The 15,163-nt window shown below is 37.1% G+C and overlaps 1 protein-coding gene across 2 annotated transcripts; it reads left to right on the forward strand.

Annotated features, from left to right (window-relative positions):
* Window positions 1–2,210: 2,210 nt before the first annotated feature.
* Window positions 2,211–9,425, forward strand: LOC107039394 (general odorant-binding protein 69a). 2 transcript variants are annotated; one of them, XM_015258975.1, is made up of 5 exons: window positions 2,211–2,289; window positions 8,737–8,904; window positions 8,985–9,093; window positions 9,174–9,232; window positions 9,318–9,425. In XM_015258975.1, the coding sequence occupies exons 1-5, from the start codon at window positions 2,236–2,238 to the stop codon at window positions 9,333–9,335; spliced, it is 408 nt and encodes a 135-aa protein (XP_015114461.1). In that variant the 5' UTR covers window positions 2,211–2,235; the 3' UTR covers window positions 9,336–9,425. The 2 variants fall into 2 exon arrangements, with proteins under 2 accessions (XP_015114461.1, XP_015114462.1); XM_015258976.1 differs by lacking the exon at window positions 2,211–2,289 and adding an exon at window positions 8,522–8,664.
* Window positions 9,426–15,163: the final 5,738 nt, after the last annotated feature.

Genomic DNA, 15,163 nt, shown 5'->3' on the forward strand with positions numbered 1-15,163 from the left:
CAGGAGAAAGAATACATTGCCAAGGAAGATTCCCTTCGGAGTTTTTTTTTTTGCCAATATCACAGTGATCGGAAAGAAAATTTGAGTTTTCTGTTTAAATTATCATTTATTCTGTGAAAATTTTAAGTGTTTACTGGAAAAGTATACACACTACTCAGTATATTTACCCAAAGGTATATAAATTCCTTACGAGAATAATTATTGCCACCGGAATTATCATATTCTGATGAAAACTTTATTCACTCCAACTAAATTGACTCAACACGACAAAGGATTTCTTCCGTGGAACATAATTTTTTGGCAAGATTGATTCTTTCAAAGAAAGCTCTGGATGCATGAGGAATTTTGAATACAACCCGTCATGGATGCACCTATTTTTCTGTAGTACTATAGTTTTCGAAATGGATTTTAATAAAACTATTGTAAAAAAATTCTTTGTCTTTATTCGTCATCGAGATACGCGGTAGTGTATCGGCCAAGAAAAGTTTTGACCGACTGAGCAAAACATCAGGCCGAGTGCACCGCGTATCTATACATGACAGAACTTCCCCCTCCACTACCTCTAAATGATTTACATTCGGTATAATGAAAATGGTACCACAAATCGAGAATGTGTCGTTAGTTACATTATATAAATCGCCTATCAGCTTTTCAACGGCGTAACTATGGTATTTTTTGGATTAACAGTTCATATTATACGCGAGTCAATTTCCCCCTCCACCACCCATATATGTTTACTTTTTTTTGCATTGTTTATCCCGTCCCAGGACATTTTGGATTTCATAAATAGTTTCATCTATCATTCGAATCCCTATTGCAATTTTTTCAAATTTTATCAACAATAATTGACTGAGAAAATGATCTTTTCATGAATCAGGTGTTGGGATTTTCGACGATCCATTTCTGTACGCTCTCTAAGCGAAAATTATAGTGGTAAAGTTGACAGCACTGCTACTGAGTTCGGATGGGGAAGGGAGCTGTTGGCTGTGTTGCCTGACCTCACGCCGATATTCAACAGTGATTGATACATTATAAACGCGCCGTTTACCCATGCTTGAATACCCGTGACTACAATACTATGCAAATGGAGTCAAGTGGAACTCGTGTTATGATCGTTAATTTTTTATGTCTCTCTGATATCCATGTTTATAAACAAAGATGTTGGGATTCCGACTCGATGAGAAACGTTTCACTTTGCCTCAGGTCCCCCATTATTTAGGAAAAATATGTTTCGACAAGAGCGGATGCATCACCCCGCAAAAAAATTAGCATAACAACACTCGCTCAGGACGAGCATTATTTTTTATATAACGAATGTCAAAATTAAAGATATGTCATTATAAAAATGTACGGAATCCCCCCAAAAACAAAAATAAATTTTGACAAAAAAACTCGCGAAAATCTCCTCCGAGCATTCTGTTTACAAAAAGTAGTATATTATATAATATATTCAGTTAGCTAGCACCTGGTCGTATTTTGTCCAAAACTAGGTTGATTTAACTCTTTAGGGAGGGGGATTTCCTACGAGTACTTCACTTTTTTGACATTTTTCAAGTAAAAGAATCATTATTTGCGTGTTTCTATTTTTTTAACGAAATGCCTCATTATTTTGAAGTTCTTAAGGTATAACCACTCATAAACAAGTCTTTCGAGATTCTTCAGCATTTACGTTGTCGGGCACTATCCAAGGTAACACATCCACCAGTCATTCACTTAATCGGCGAGAAAAAGTCGAGCGATGAGAACAATTGAAATGTTCTTGTGTAAACATTATGGCATTGAATAATCGAAAATATCCTGTCACTGCATTTTTGCATGAAAATGAATTGTGAATTCTTGAAGTGTCCAATTCTTTCTTCACGTAAATCACAGATCCATTCTTAATGAGTTTCTTTTTTTATTTCATTGAAGGCCACTTCAATTCTATTATTACCATAAATTACACTGTGATAAACTTCGCCACTCTTCCAATTCCTCCATATTCAGAATTTTTTGTAAATAAACAATGTGTGGTGAAAAAAGTAATTATCAACGAGAATATCGATAATGACGTAAACAGACAAATTATGATAATAATGGCCATTTATTCTTGAATCTGAAATTAGACGTGGTTCTCCTCCCAATTGAGTCATATTACTTAAAAATGAGAAGAATAAGCCAAAGCTACAACTGTTATTAGGTATATAAACATCGGAATTTCGGATTCTCAGTAACTTCTCCACTTCAAAAGTAAACATGAACACCTCTACTATTGTCGTGGTTTTCTGTGCGCTCATTGCAGTCAGTTTCGTGAGTAACGTCTATAAAATTTCACGAATAAGAGAATCTCAAATCAAAAATTAATTACTGAGTTAGTTGGTTTCCTGCTGATTCATACTAGAATTTTCATACCATTTTTGTGCCGATTTGCTCTAATGGAATGTTCAAAGTGACGGAAAACAGAACTATTGCGGAATGGTAATACTTGCACGGAGAAAAAAATTCCAGAATTTTTCTGGAGAAATTCGGGCAAAAATTACCGTGTCGTCGGGTAAAGTGGGATCAATTGTCTAGCACCAGAAAAATTCCGGTACCACACAATAAAAGCTTGATCCCTGACTATTTTCTATTACATGATAAATTCCATTCAATAGTTAAAAATGAGTAAACATTGTCATTCAGCATATCATCATATTAATTTTTTTTAACCTCTCCTCCATATCCTCTCTCCCATATTAAAAGCGGAATGCGCGGCAAACGTATGTGAAATGTTTGATAGGCCAATGTATCTCTACAGCGTTATACACCTCATGGAGAGAAAATGCAGGGCACTAATTTTATTTCTTAACCGTTTTATCACAACACTAATTAATATTTCACTGAATTGATATTATGAAAAACTTTAACCTGGGGTTTCAGTGGGGAGATATGTGCGAGAGGAGGCGACGAAATAAATCATCTGGTCACGTTGAGATGATGTTCGCGGTTGCGGAAGGGGGACCAAGAGTGCCGAAATCTTACAAATCCGCAATCGGGTCCTAGGATTCTGGTAGAGCACCGTAAAAATTTGCCAGCCAGTGTCATAATTTTTCTCGTATTTCTCGCAAAAATTCACTGTCTCTTCGATTTTACTGTGCTGCACAAGAATGTTTCCCCGCATTTATCCGAAAAAATGACTCGTACAGCAGTACTTTTTCCTATTCTTTGCGGTACATTTCGCCTGGAAGGACGATCTGAACCCACTTTACTGTGCGAGCACGGTAATTTTTCTCGTACTTTTCTCTCCGTGTACCATGTCACATNAATATCAGTTGATGCGAAAATAAATAACTAGTAAAGTCCGCCAAAATATCCAAAAACAGTAGGTTGATGACGGTAATTTTGGACCTGTGAAAAGAAAATTGCATAAAAAATAGAAAATAAGAACAGATATCAAAGATAAAAGAAGATACTCAGCTGTTCAATTTTTCTTCTTTTATTAAGAACAGAAGTCGACGTTATAAATACTGATATTTTAGAAATTGTTGTTTTTTGAACAAAAATATCAACTTTAAATTGAACAAAAACTCGGAGAGTGACTTTTTTCTAATGATAAATCTTCTCAATGACACACAACAACATGGCTACCACTAGTGGGTTAAGTTGTAGAGAAGGCCGCTAGAGGCGCTGTACAGCTCATCCGACTATACGTTTACCCGAACGCAGAGCGCATGCCCAAGTGGGGGGAACGTCAGGGCACATGGTGACGCCCACTTTATCGCTCCTAGGATGGGTAAGTGAGATTTACCCTCCTTGGAGCACCGAGCGTCTCATTTACCCTCCTTGGAGCACCGATTATTCAAGTGCCGCGGTAAACTCTCTTTACCCCCTCTCGACAGAGCCCGAGTAAGCGCCGTTTATCGGGCCGAGTGACGAAAATGCTCATTACGCTCCATAGTAATGTTTACTATGTTCCATAGTAATGCTTACTATGTTACACCGGAATGCCTACCATGTCCATAAAAATGGTCGCCATGTGAATAGAAAATGGCCCTATGAACATAGGAAGCATTTCTAAAATAACCGCTTATAATTTACGATTGCCTCGTGATGCGTTCATAAACCGAAGACGCCTAAGGCTCAAACTCTTAAAAAAAAAACAAATGAAACCCTTTATTTGAAATTTCTCTATTAAATTCTATATTATATATTATACATTTATTTAAATAACAAAGCTTCACTTATATGGAATAAATAGTGCATTCATTTGAAGCAGACAATTAATTACAAATGAATAAACAATTTTTTTGATTCAAACAAAATTATTATATATCAATAAATTCTCTGCCTTCGCCCTCTAAACAGTGATTCCATTTCTATCTAATAAAGTCTTTACTTGTATTCATACATGATGAAAACATTTGCTGTTTTTATACAACTATTCATTGGATATGAATAAAAATGCAACTGACAATTGAATTTAATGTTTTTAATGGGCTTCATTAGAAGCTGTCTGACTAAATCCATTATTTCATCTAAAAACATAGTTTCTCTTTTCGATGGTTCTTACAACAACAAAATTCTCGTTCTTGAATTAATGATATTTCTGTGTCTAACATTGATCTACTCATGTTTCATTCCTTGATGGTATTTAATTATTTAGACTTTCATTATGTGTTATAGGATATTTTCCGTAACATAGGGGCCTCTATTATGTAAAATTGTAATTATTAATATGCCCACAGTATCTATTACCATGAAGAAGCTAACTATGCCCCATAGTAACCATTACGTTCTCCCATGGTAGTCATTACCATGTCCATAGTAATACTTGGACAACTTTGGTATAATGCCGGGTAATGTTTACTATGTGCGGATTTCGACACAGCCATCTTGACTATTTTATTTTCTTCGTGTAAAATTACAATCGTTTCCATAAACTAATCAGTTCTATGTTACATAACGATCCATCATTAAAAAAAAAATTGAATCGGCTCATTTGTTCAGGAGAAATCATGGTACAAAATTTAATTCACATGCACGGAGAGAAATATTCAAGAAAAATTGCGGAACATTTCACGTAATCCGCAAGCGAGAATCGTTTTCAGTGAATTTCTATAGGAATATAAGAGAATAAATCTAAAACGTTCAATAAATTTTCGGTTCTGTCACCGAAAAAATACGAAAAAGTCACGTAATTTTTCTGGAAGTTGTAAAATCTAACAGAAACTTCAAGACTTATTATGCCTCAGAACATGAAAATTCTTGGATGTTTAAGAATTTTTACGAAAAGTTCCGGAAAAATTACGGAACGTGTTGTTAAAATCTCCCCCTCACGGTTACTCATGGCTAGCCGTGAGGCGTCGGACGGATGAGTAATTTTTACAGAAGAGATCGTAGAATTTACGTGACGATTGACACTTTTTATTGAATTTTACTTCGCACTCAGATTACGTTTCGAAACGTAATTTTTACGTCTTTTTTCTGGTAATTTTTATTGAGTATTTCTCTCCGTGTAGGCACAAAAATATCCACGCACACACACACACATGCACACAAACATACATACAAACATGTTTTTAAAAATGTTGTATAGTGACTCTACAATTCATGGAACGATGATAGGACGATTCAACACTTAACAAACCCAACACAAGATCAATTAGTACTGTAATGTCCAAAATTTTGTACTAGAAACTTTAAGGCTAGAATAATTTTATGTGAAATCATTAAGAACCAAACCAACAATTGTAAACTAAATTGAGTGCATTTCATCACTTGAACTCGATTAAAAATTTCAAAGACGGAATCGAGTTCAAAACTGATGAAATGGCCCACTCAGCATGCCCCAATTACCCAATACTAAGATTCGCACGCGAAGGAACGATTGAAAACCGATTAATTGAAACCCCAAAAACCGAATGAACTACTTCCCCATAAAAATCAAAAGAGTGGGAAAAGTCATACATTTTCCACCAATTAAAAATGGACTCGGAGCCCATGTGATAAGTGACCCCAAAATTCATATAAAAATGTCAGAAAAACCAAAATTAAGCAGTCTTGAAGCAGCGACGGAGCAGTAACAATTCTGGTGGAAATAGTTCATTTAATCGGTCCGGTTTTTCAATCCTTCCTGCGATTACACGGGATAGTACTGAATTAATAGTAAGTTACGAACAATTGAAATTATCCGGGAATAAAACTTCTTTAACCGAGAGTGGTGACTTTTCTTGCAAATAAGGAATTCGTTTATTGTGACGCGTTGTGGACAGTCTCAACCAAACTCTTAAAATCTTCAACTTCAACTGTCAAAAATTCATTAAAATATCAACGAGTAGAAGAAAGTGTTTCCGTGAAAGTATCCATAATAGCCTTTTAGCGCGACTAATTGCTAGTGAGGAAATTACGGATTTACCCAGGGATCTATAAATACATCGAATAATTTATAAATAACAGACCGAATTGTGAGTAACAAAATTTGTAAACCCAAATTTGAATCCTTCAGATCATTCCAGGGATAGAAATTTTAGCTACATAGATTTCTGTAAAATCACGCTTATGTTTTTGTAAACCGAGTAGTTATACAAAATATATTTAAATTCAAATTTGATTTCCATTACAACTCCAAATGTCTTGATTAGAAATTCGTCACAACTCAAGCCCTATCCCTAAATCAAGCCCTTTTTCCCTTATATTTTAAAAAAAGGTAAGAGTATAAAACTTTGCGTCGTCCAATAATTATAAAATTCAATAATTTTAGCTCTGATTTTGATGTGACAATTAAAACATGTCCATTCGACGCTAAAATCCTTCTCTGGACATAACAGTACTGAATTTGCATCAAATATAGGGTTGAAAACCTTTGCTGTATCTCTTACATTCATTACCTAGTACGAATATGGGACATTCCATGTTAACTCAGCCCCCCTGAATTTTTCGGGTTCTCAGAATCCTGAATTGACATGCTCGCAGTCAAGTACTAGATAAATACATGCTTTCCCTAAATTTTCGTTTCTTTAACATAAATTGCTTGTCTACAACATGGGTCAAAAGCTCAAATTTTTGAAAAATCATATCTTGCGAACAAAATTGATGGATTGTAATAAATAAAAAACGATCTTTTTCGTTTTTTCATATGCTATATGAAAAAAAAATGTACAGTGTATTTGCGCCCCAAAGGGCCCAAACGGCTGTAACTGCTATCGACGTCCCTAAAAGAGGTAGACAGGCGCACATGTGTCTTCAATTTCGAGGGACCGACGGTGAGCGGGCCCATAAACCCCATAACGAGTTATGATCATTTTAACAGCACTTTTTTTGAAGAATTTGCTCGATTTTTTTAAAATCACCGGAGACTGTTTATTAGAAAAATATTGACCGAATGTGTTTTACATTGAATTCAGAATGTCGGGTATGGACATTCTCACTCTCATGAAACTGGGAGAGTGGAAATCCCCACCAGTGGCACAGAGATATTACGATCCTAGTCGAGCTCAGATGAACAAGCTTTCTTCCAAAATCAGCAAGTCGATCACCTCGAAAATGTCCCGTACCTCTACCACCCCGAAAAACTCCACCAAAACTTCATCTCTCCCCTCAGCTCCTTCAAGCCTGATGGGGGCACGTCCATCATGTTCAAAAGCCACAGAACCCCCTCCAGCTCCAAAGACCATGAGACTCGATACCCAATTCCATTCAGCAGCTTCACTCGTTCGTCCTGCAGTTCAGATACTCGGAGAGAACCAACAGCCACACATTCCACTCAATCCAAATGGACAAATCTATCTCCATTTTACGAATTGTTCAGGATTTAATTTCTTCGGTTCCAACAAGGAAAATTGCGGATAAGAAATCTGAATCCCCCAATTCAAATATTCTTCCATGACTTCATCAACTTCCCGATGGGGATTTTTCCTAGGCTTCAAGCCCAAAAAATGTCGTGATTTTATATAATATTCTAGTCAAATCAAACATTATTTCGATCAAGAAATTTTTTTTTTGTTTCATTTTATCATCAAATATGTATTTGAAATAAAACATATATTTTTGTTCACATGTAATGAAAAAATGTGAGTATTTTAAGAGGTGAAAAGAAGCGATTAGAGAGGCAATGAAAACCTATAAATGTTCACGTGTTTGATTTTTCTTGAAAATAAATGTAGAAAAATAACGAAATCCTCTCATTTTTCGATTAGATGCAATTTTCATTTCAGCAGGAGAAAGATTTCCATTCTCATTTACAAGATTTTTACATATCTTTAAAGGAATTCATGGATTATAAATTTTTGATTTAATTGAAAAGGACGTCATACTTTTAAANTTTTTTTTTTTTTTGGGGGGGGGGGGGGGGGTCCACACGCCCCACCAAACCCCCCCGCCGGGGGCTGCGGCCCCTGGACCCCGCTCGTGCACCCCCATCCCCCCCCCCAACCTCATCGGGCCTGCGTGACAAAAAATAATATGTGTCATTCGGACTGTAGCGTCGGTTGTGAGTCGTGTGAGTTTGCAGCACTCGGTGTCGGTAAATCAGAGACGAGGCTCGCCGCAGGCGCCTCGTGTCGCAAACTTCACACTCCTCACAAACCTTCGCTTACAGTCCTTATGACACAATATACTATTTCACGACGGACAAAAAATCACCAGACGTAAATTGATAGTAACAGAAGGGCACCGTTCGTGAGGGATTAAATTTAGGTTTTTCTATGTGTAAGTGACAAATATCATGAACGAAATTCATTCATATATATCGTCAAATTACTAATGCATTTATACGAATAGACTTTAGGAAAAGACATGAACGACACATTTCTGGCTGAAGCTGAAAAATGTATCGAGAAAACCGGTGTGGATCCACATGTTGTAGGAACCCTGTATGAGGACGGGGGATCCAAAGCTGATGAAAAAGTCAAATGTTTCATTGCATGCATCCTGAAAGGTCTTCGAATGGTTAGTAATTAAGATCTGCTTGACGTATATGCTTAATCACTTATTTGAACAGAATAAGAATAATTATCTATTTGATTTAGATGACGGAGGACGGTACTGTGGATGCGGAAGGCAGTAAAGCAAATGTTCCAAGTGATGAGCCTCATCGCGAGACAATTATTGCGGCAATCGACGCATGCCACAATGAGAGTATGCATTCGGTTCCATTCAATCATAAATTATGGCCTGAAAATGAAAATTCATCGTTAAAATTTATTTCCAAATTTTAGAGGGAGCCAATGAATGCGAGACAGCCCACGCCATGTTCACGTGCATGCATAAGAAATACGTATGACTATCATTAGATCAAAATATATTCATGAAGTACCCCGCCTTGAAACTCCATTTCTGATTACTTATTTCGTTTTTCCTAGATGAATGATGGCGCATAACCGGAGTAAATGAGGATGATCCCCTGCTACATCTCTTGGAATACTACGGGTGATCTACGTCAGAGACTGCACTTCGTTTTCTCCAGCCAATACTTTTCGGAATGTTAAAGTATAAACTGTATTTCAATAAAATTCTTTCTGCGTCAATACCTTAAGTTCTCTTGGCTCTACTAAAATACTGTAGCTAACAGACAAACACATGTGATGTATAGTATGCAACGTGAGGCTGCACGGAGAAACTATTCTAGTAAAAATTAGTGTTCTATTTGGGAAAACATTCAGTCACAAAATTTGGATATGACAACCTATTTATTAAGGGAGTCGCATGGAAAAGTAGCATAAGATCTTCCAAAATTATTGCATCCACATCGCTCATTAGACTGGCGCAGTGAGTATGTTCGTTGGTTCAGATGCTCTTGGTTCCCGGTTAAAAACTCGGGCGGGTAGCATCGTGCATTTTGACCATTCAGATTTCGCAGTACAGTAGATTCTCACTCGTTGCTCCTCGAAAGGGCAACTTTCTGATAACTTGCAGCCATAAAATGAAAATACTCTCGTTCCTTCCTATCCGCTGTTCTGCTTAGGGCAATCATTTTTCGCACAAGACAAGAGTTTATATAGCGTTCCACATCTTGTGACGTCACAGGATATTGTTGAATAGAATTTTGGAGTCGGTAGGGAGGGAACCAGGGCAATATTCTATATTAGTTTAGAAGAAAAATTTACTGAAAAAATTGGATATTTCAAACCGGGATTTGAACCTGGACTTTCCGATTATGCATCGGGTGCTCTCCTTTTTTTTTGTTTAACCATGTTTTTATTCAAGAATAACAGTACCCGAGTCGAAATTTGACCGGGTCTCCCAACGTAGTTTCAAGGTCCACTGGTGGGTTTATTAGGACATTGAAAGTACGTTGTCCAGTGTACAGGCTCAATTGCACCGATTTAACCTACTTCCGACGTAAATAACGTCCCGTTTTTCCATTTTTTCCAGATTGTACGTTGAAATTAGGTTGAAACTAAATGTATCCCCAACGTTCCTCCACCGTACATTCTTTCCTTCCTTCTTCCCCCCTTCCCTCTTCATACTACCAGTTCCATTCTAACATCGATTAATTGATTAAATCTTGCATAAATTAATCGGTGGAAGAATGGCAAAAATATAAATATTATTAACTCGGTGAAACAAAAATGGGAAACAAAGAAAAAAACGGATCGGTCTATTGGTTCTCGAGATATCCCTGATTGTAGTTCTGCCGTGTTCCCTTTCGGTTACCCATCCTTTTTCTGGTTTTACTCGCTACTGCTCAAGCTGAGTGATCGCAGGATATCCCGGTATGCTTCTGAGCTGCAGTTGCTTATGGCGAGTTGTACTTTTTTCGGATTTATATAAGCAATACTAATAAAAAGAAAAATAGGAAAAAACTGAAAGAAAGTAACCCATAGCGTAATACAGGAAATTAAGAGGGAAGGAGTAGGGGGAGGAGATGAGAGGGAAATAGAGTCCATATAGGTCTAAGGCGTCTAAGGGTCGGACCCTTCATATAAAAGTCAGTGAGTGTAAAGATCTGATAAGTGTAAGAGTTAGTTGAGTCTGAAGGATCACGCGAATCTAAGGGTCAGTTGAACCTAAGCGTCAAAAGAGTACGAAGGGTCAGGCGAATGTGAGGGTCAGATAAGTAAAAGGCTCAGTTGAGTTTAAGGATCAGTTGTGTTCAAGTGTCAGTTGAGTTTAAGGGTCAATTGAGTTTAAGGGCCAAATGAATCTAAGGGTCAGATGAGTATGGCGGCCAGATGGGTTTTTTTTATCAATAAGCGTTAAACCTTCAGCATAGGGCAAGATGGATATAAGGGTCAGCCGAGTCCGAAGAATCACACGAATCTGAGGGTCAAAAGGGTACAAAGGGTCAGGTGAATATAAGGGTCAGTTGAGTATGGGTCAGATAAGTAGAAGTCTGAGTTGAGTTCAAAGGTTAGATGTGTCTCAGTGATAGTTGAGTTTAAGGGTCAGATGGGTCTAAGGATTAGTTGAGTCCGAAGATTCATGCGAATCTAAGAGTCACTTGAGTCCAAGGGTCAAATAACTACAAAGGGTCGGGCGGATTTAAGGGTCAGTTGAGTGTGAAGGATCATGAAAATTTACGAGTCAGTTGAGCCTAAGGGTCAAAAGAGTACGAAGGGTCAGGCGAATCTAAAGGTCAGATAAATAAAAGGTTGAGTTGAGTTTAAGGGTCAGATGGGTCTAAGGATTAGTTGAGTCCGAAGATTCATGCGAATCTAAGAGTCACTTGAGTCCAAGGGTCAAATAACTACAAAGGGTCGGGCGGATTTAAGGGTCAGTTGAGTGTGAAGGATCATGAAAATTTACGAGTCAGTTGAGCCTAAGGGTCAAAAGAGTACGAAGGGTCAGGCGAATCTAAAGGTCAGATAAATAAAAGGTTGAGTTGAGTTTAAGGGCCAGTTCAATCTAAAAGTCAGATGACCTTTGGCTCATGTGACCCTCAGAATCGATCTGACCCTCAGACTCATTTGACCCTTATTCTCGTCTTAGACTCATCTGACTCTCAGGCCCAATAGGGCCTTCGCACTCATCTGCCCCTTACACACAACTGGCCCTTAAATTCAACTGATAGTTGAACTCAACTGAGGTTTTTAATTCTCTGACCCTTACAAAACAGACCCTTGGATTCGCCTGACCCTTCGTACTCTTTTGACCCTTCGGCTCAACTCACCTTTAAACTCAACTGACATTCAATCTCAACTGAGACTTTCACTTATCTGACCCTTAGATTCGCGTAATCATTTGGACTCAACTCACCCTTATACTCAATTGATCCTTATACTCAATTGATCCTTATACTCAACTAACCCTTCTGACCCTTGGACCCAACTCACCCTTCAGACGCACGATTGTTTGAACTTCGAACGAATGTTATTAATGTACTAACACTGCTAATATACTTACGTGAGTCTTTAACACGGTAATGAATTTTTTAATTATCGTCAATAATGGCCTTGATACAATCAAATGTGGACGTCGAAACTTACAATGTACTTTAACAGAAAACAAACGTCATTAACGTTGAGAGTACGTTTAATATACGGTGGATATTGAGTGTTTTTCAACGTTCATGGACCTTCACGTTGAGATAAGTTAAAAATACGGTAAAAATTTGGCGGAGAATTTGAACATCAAGGCAATGTAGGTTTAAAACGTTGAAACTACGTCGGGAGACCCGGTAAAATTTTGACTCGGGTAAGTATTTACAATATTTACAAACCTTAACAACTAGTATCAAAAAAAAGTTCTATGAACGTTATTTAATGGAGTGTGTAAACTTTTGGTCGGGAGAGGCTCTCGAGTTTATTTAATATCTAATTATTATTTTAATAGTTTTAATATCAGAATATTTCTTTTTGAAATTGATGCGTTATTTATTGTAAACAGTATCAATATTTAGTGCTTAAAAAAATATTTTTGAATTTGCATGAATGTAAAAGCACAACAATATTTGCAGGAATATAGAAAGAAAAAAAAAGAAAGATTGTAATTATATTTCAATTACCTGTTGTGAATCATCGAATAAAATTATGAGTCAAATTAGTAACATGTTAATTATTGTAAACTTATCAAACTAATATTTGATATAAAGAACAGTCTTTGCACACGGAGAGAAATGTTCAGTAAAAATTACGCAACTCACAATTCACTCACCGATTACGGAATCGACTCGAAAATTTAAGTGACGGTATCGTAATTTTTCACAGGAGATTCAGATAAAAATTACGGAAGGCTCCGAAAAAAGTCCGTGACAGGTCCGTAAAATTGCCTACAACCACATTTCGCTCCGGAATTATGGAAAAGATACGTAATTTTTATTGAATATTTCTATCCATGTATTATTGTAGTACTTGTTTTTCAATTAATGATTAGTTTAACAACAATTCGAAGGTTTAAGGAGAACGAACATTATTTCTAGTGTAATAAACCAGAAAATCTGAAAAAAAAAAATTTCAGTTTTCACTTTTTCCACATACCTTTAAGAGTTCTGAATAGCCCGTCGCTAAAATAGTTGGAATCAACGTTCACCCGGCTAAAACATTCGATTTTGGCGAAAGTCGACTTTCCCCCGGGAAAAACGGAAAATCTGACCCTTTGAGAATTTGAAAAAAAAACTTTTTCAGTGTTCACTTTTTCCACATACTTTTGAGAGTTCTGAATAGCCCGTCGCTTAAATAGCTGGAATTAACGTTCACCCGGCTAAAAAATTCGATTTTGGCGAAAGTCGACTTTCCCCCGGGAAAAACGGAAAATCTGACCCTTTGAGAATTTGAAAAAAAAACTTTTTCAGTGTTCACTTTTTCCACATACTTTTGAGAGTTCTGAATAGCCCGTCGCTTAAATAGCTGGAATTAACGTTCACCCGGCTAAAAAATTCAAATTTGATGAAAGTCGACTTTCCCCCTGGAAAAATCCAAGATTTGACACCTTGGCCCTCGTGACCCTTGTGACCTTTTGACCGACTTTCCTCCTGAAAAAATCCAAGATCTGACCCTTTGGCTCCAGGTGAAAAATTTTTTTTTTCAGTTTTCACTTTTGCCACATACTTTTGAGACTTCTGAATAGCCCGTCGCTTAAATAATAGGAATCAACGTTCACCCAGCTAAAAAATTCGATTTTGGCGAAAGTCGAGTTTCCCCCTGGAAAAATCGAACATCTGACCCTTTGGCTGGAGGTGAAAATTTTTTTTTTTCAGTTTTCACTTTTTTTACATACTTATGAGAATTCTGAATAGCCCGTCGCTTAAATCATTGGAATCAACGTTCACCCGGCTAAAAAATTTGATTTTGGCGAAAGTCGTCTTTCCCCCTGGAAAAATCCAAGATCTGACCCTTTGGCTCCAGGTGAAAAATAGTATATTATGCTACGAGGGAGTTTGCGATCACATTTTTGACGAGGGTAATATAACCCCAAATCAAAATGTCATCGCAAACTCCCGCGTGGCATATACTAATTTTTGTCACACCTGTCACGAGTTTTTCGCATAATTATTTAACGAAAAGAAATTGATGAAATCATGTAAACATTGAATACTGTCAGCTGGAATGTGAACTGAGAGTATTCTAGTTGACCGTCAGATGAAGTCTGTAATCGAAATATCTAGATAATAAGGCGATCAAAATTCAAGTAATGCAGCAGATTAAGAACACAAATTGTGCTGAGTTTTTTTTCATTAATTCATTATAAAATGTAGAATATATTCCGTTCAAAAGAGATTACGATTTTCACTTATGATGCATTATTTACTTTTTGGGTGTGGATATTATTGATTGTCATGTTTTCTAAGGAGCAATTTGATAGCATGGATACATTATTACTAATATTATCAGCAGGTGGAGTATTACCATTAGTTTCAGTTAATATTCTCTTCAGGGGCACTTGATCGGTAGAGTTTACAGTACTCGAAGTACTGGGGATACATTGATTGGCGATGCGGGGGAATACTTGACTCGTATTTCCCAGAGACTCTCCCACATAACCTTGAACGATGGTNGTCCCTGGGCCGGGTGAAAATTTAAATTTTTTATTTCAACATTTCTGGGACCATCCGAGGGTTTCATTAGCATCATAATCGTTAGTAGATACAGAATTAACGTTCACTCGGCGGAAAAATTCGATTTTGCCGAAAGTCGACTTGCCCCCTGAAAAAATCTAAGGTCTGACACTTTGGCCCCAGGTGAAAAAAATTTTTTTTTTTACTTTTTCCAAATACTATTGAGAGTTTTGGATAGCCCGTCGCTTGAGTCATCTGGAAATCTGATCCTTC

This window comes from Diachasma alloeum, unplaced genomic scaffold (assembly GCF_001412515.2).
Source record: "Diachasma alloeum isolate Michigan unplaced genomic scaffold, Dall2.0 Dall_scaffold_00299, whole genome shotgun sequence".
NCBI classification, from domain to species: domain Eukaryota; kingdom Metazoa; phylum Arthropoda; class Insecta; order Hymenoptera; family Braconidae; genus Diachasma; species Diachasma alloeum.

Coding starts and splice junctions, on each gene's coding strand:
- LOC107039394 (XM_015258975.1), top strand. CDS start 2,236: ATGAACACCTCTACTATTGTCGTGGTTTTCTGTGCGCTCATTGCAGTC. Junction 2,290..8,736: donor CGCTCATTGCAGTCAGTTTC/GTGAGTAACGTC, acceptor TTATACGAATAG/ACTTTAGGAAAAGACATGAA. Junction 9,094..9,173: donor CGACGCATGCCACAATGAGA/GTATGCATTCGG, acceptor TCCAAATTTTAG/AGGGAGCCAATGAATGCGAG.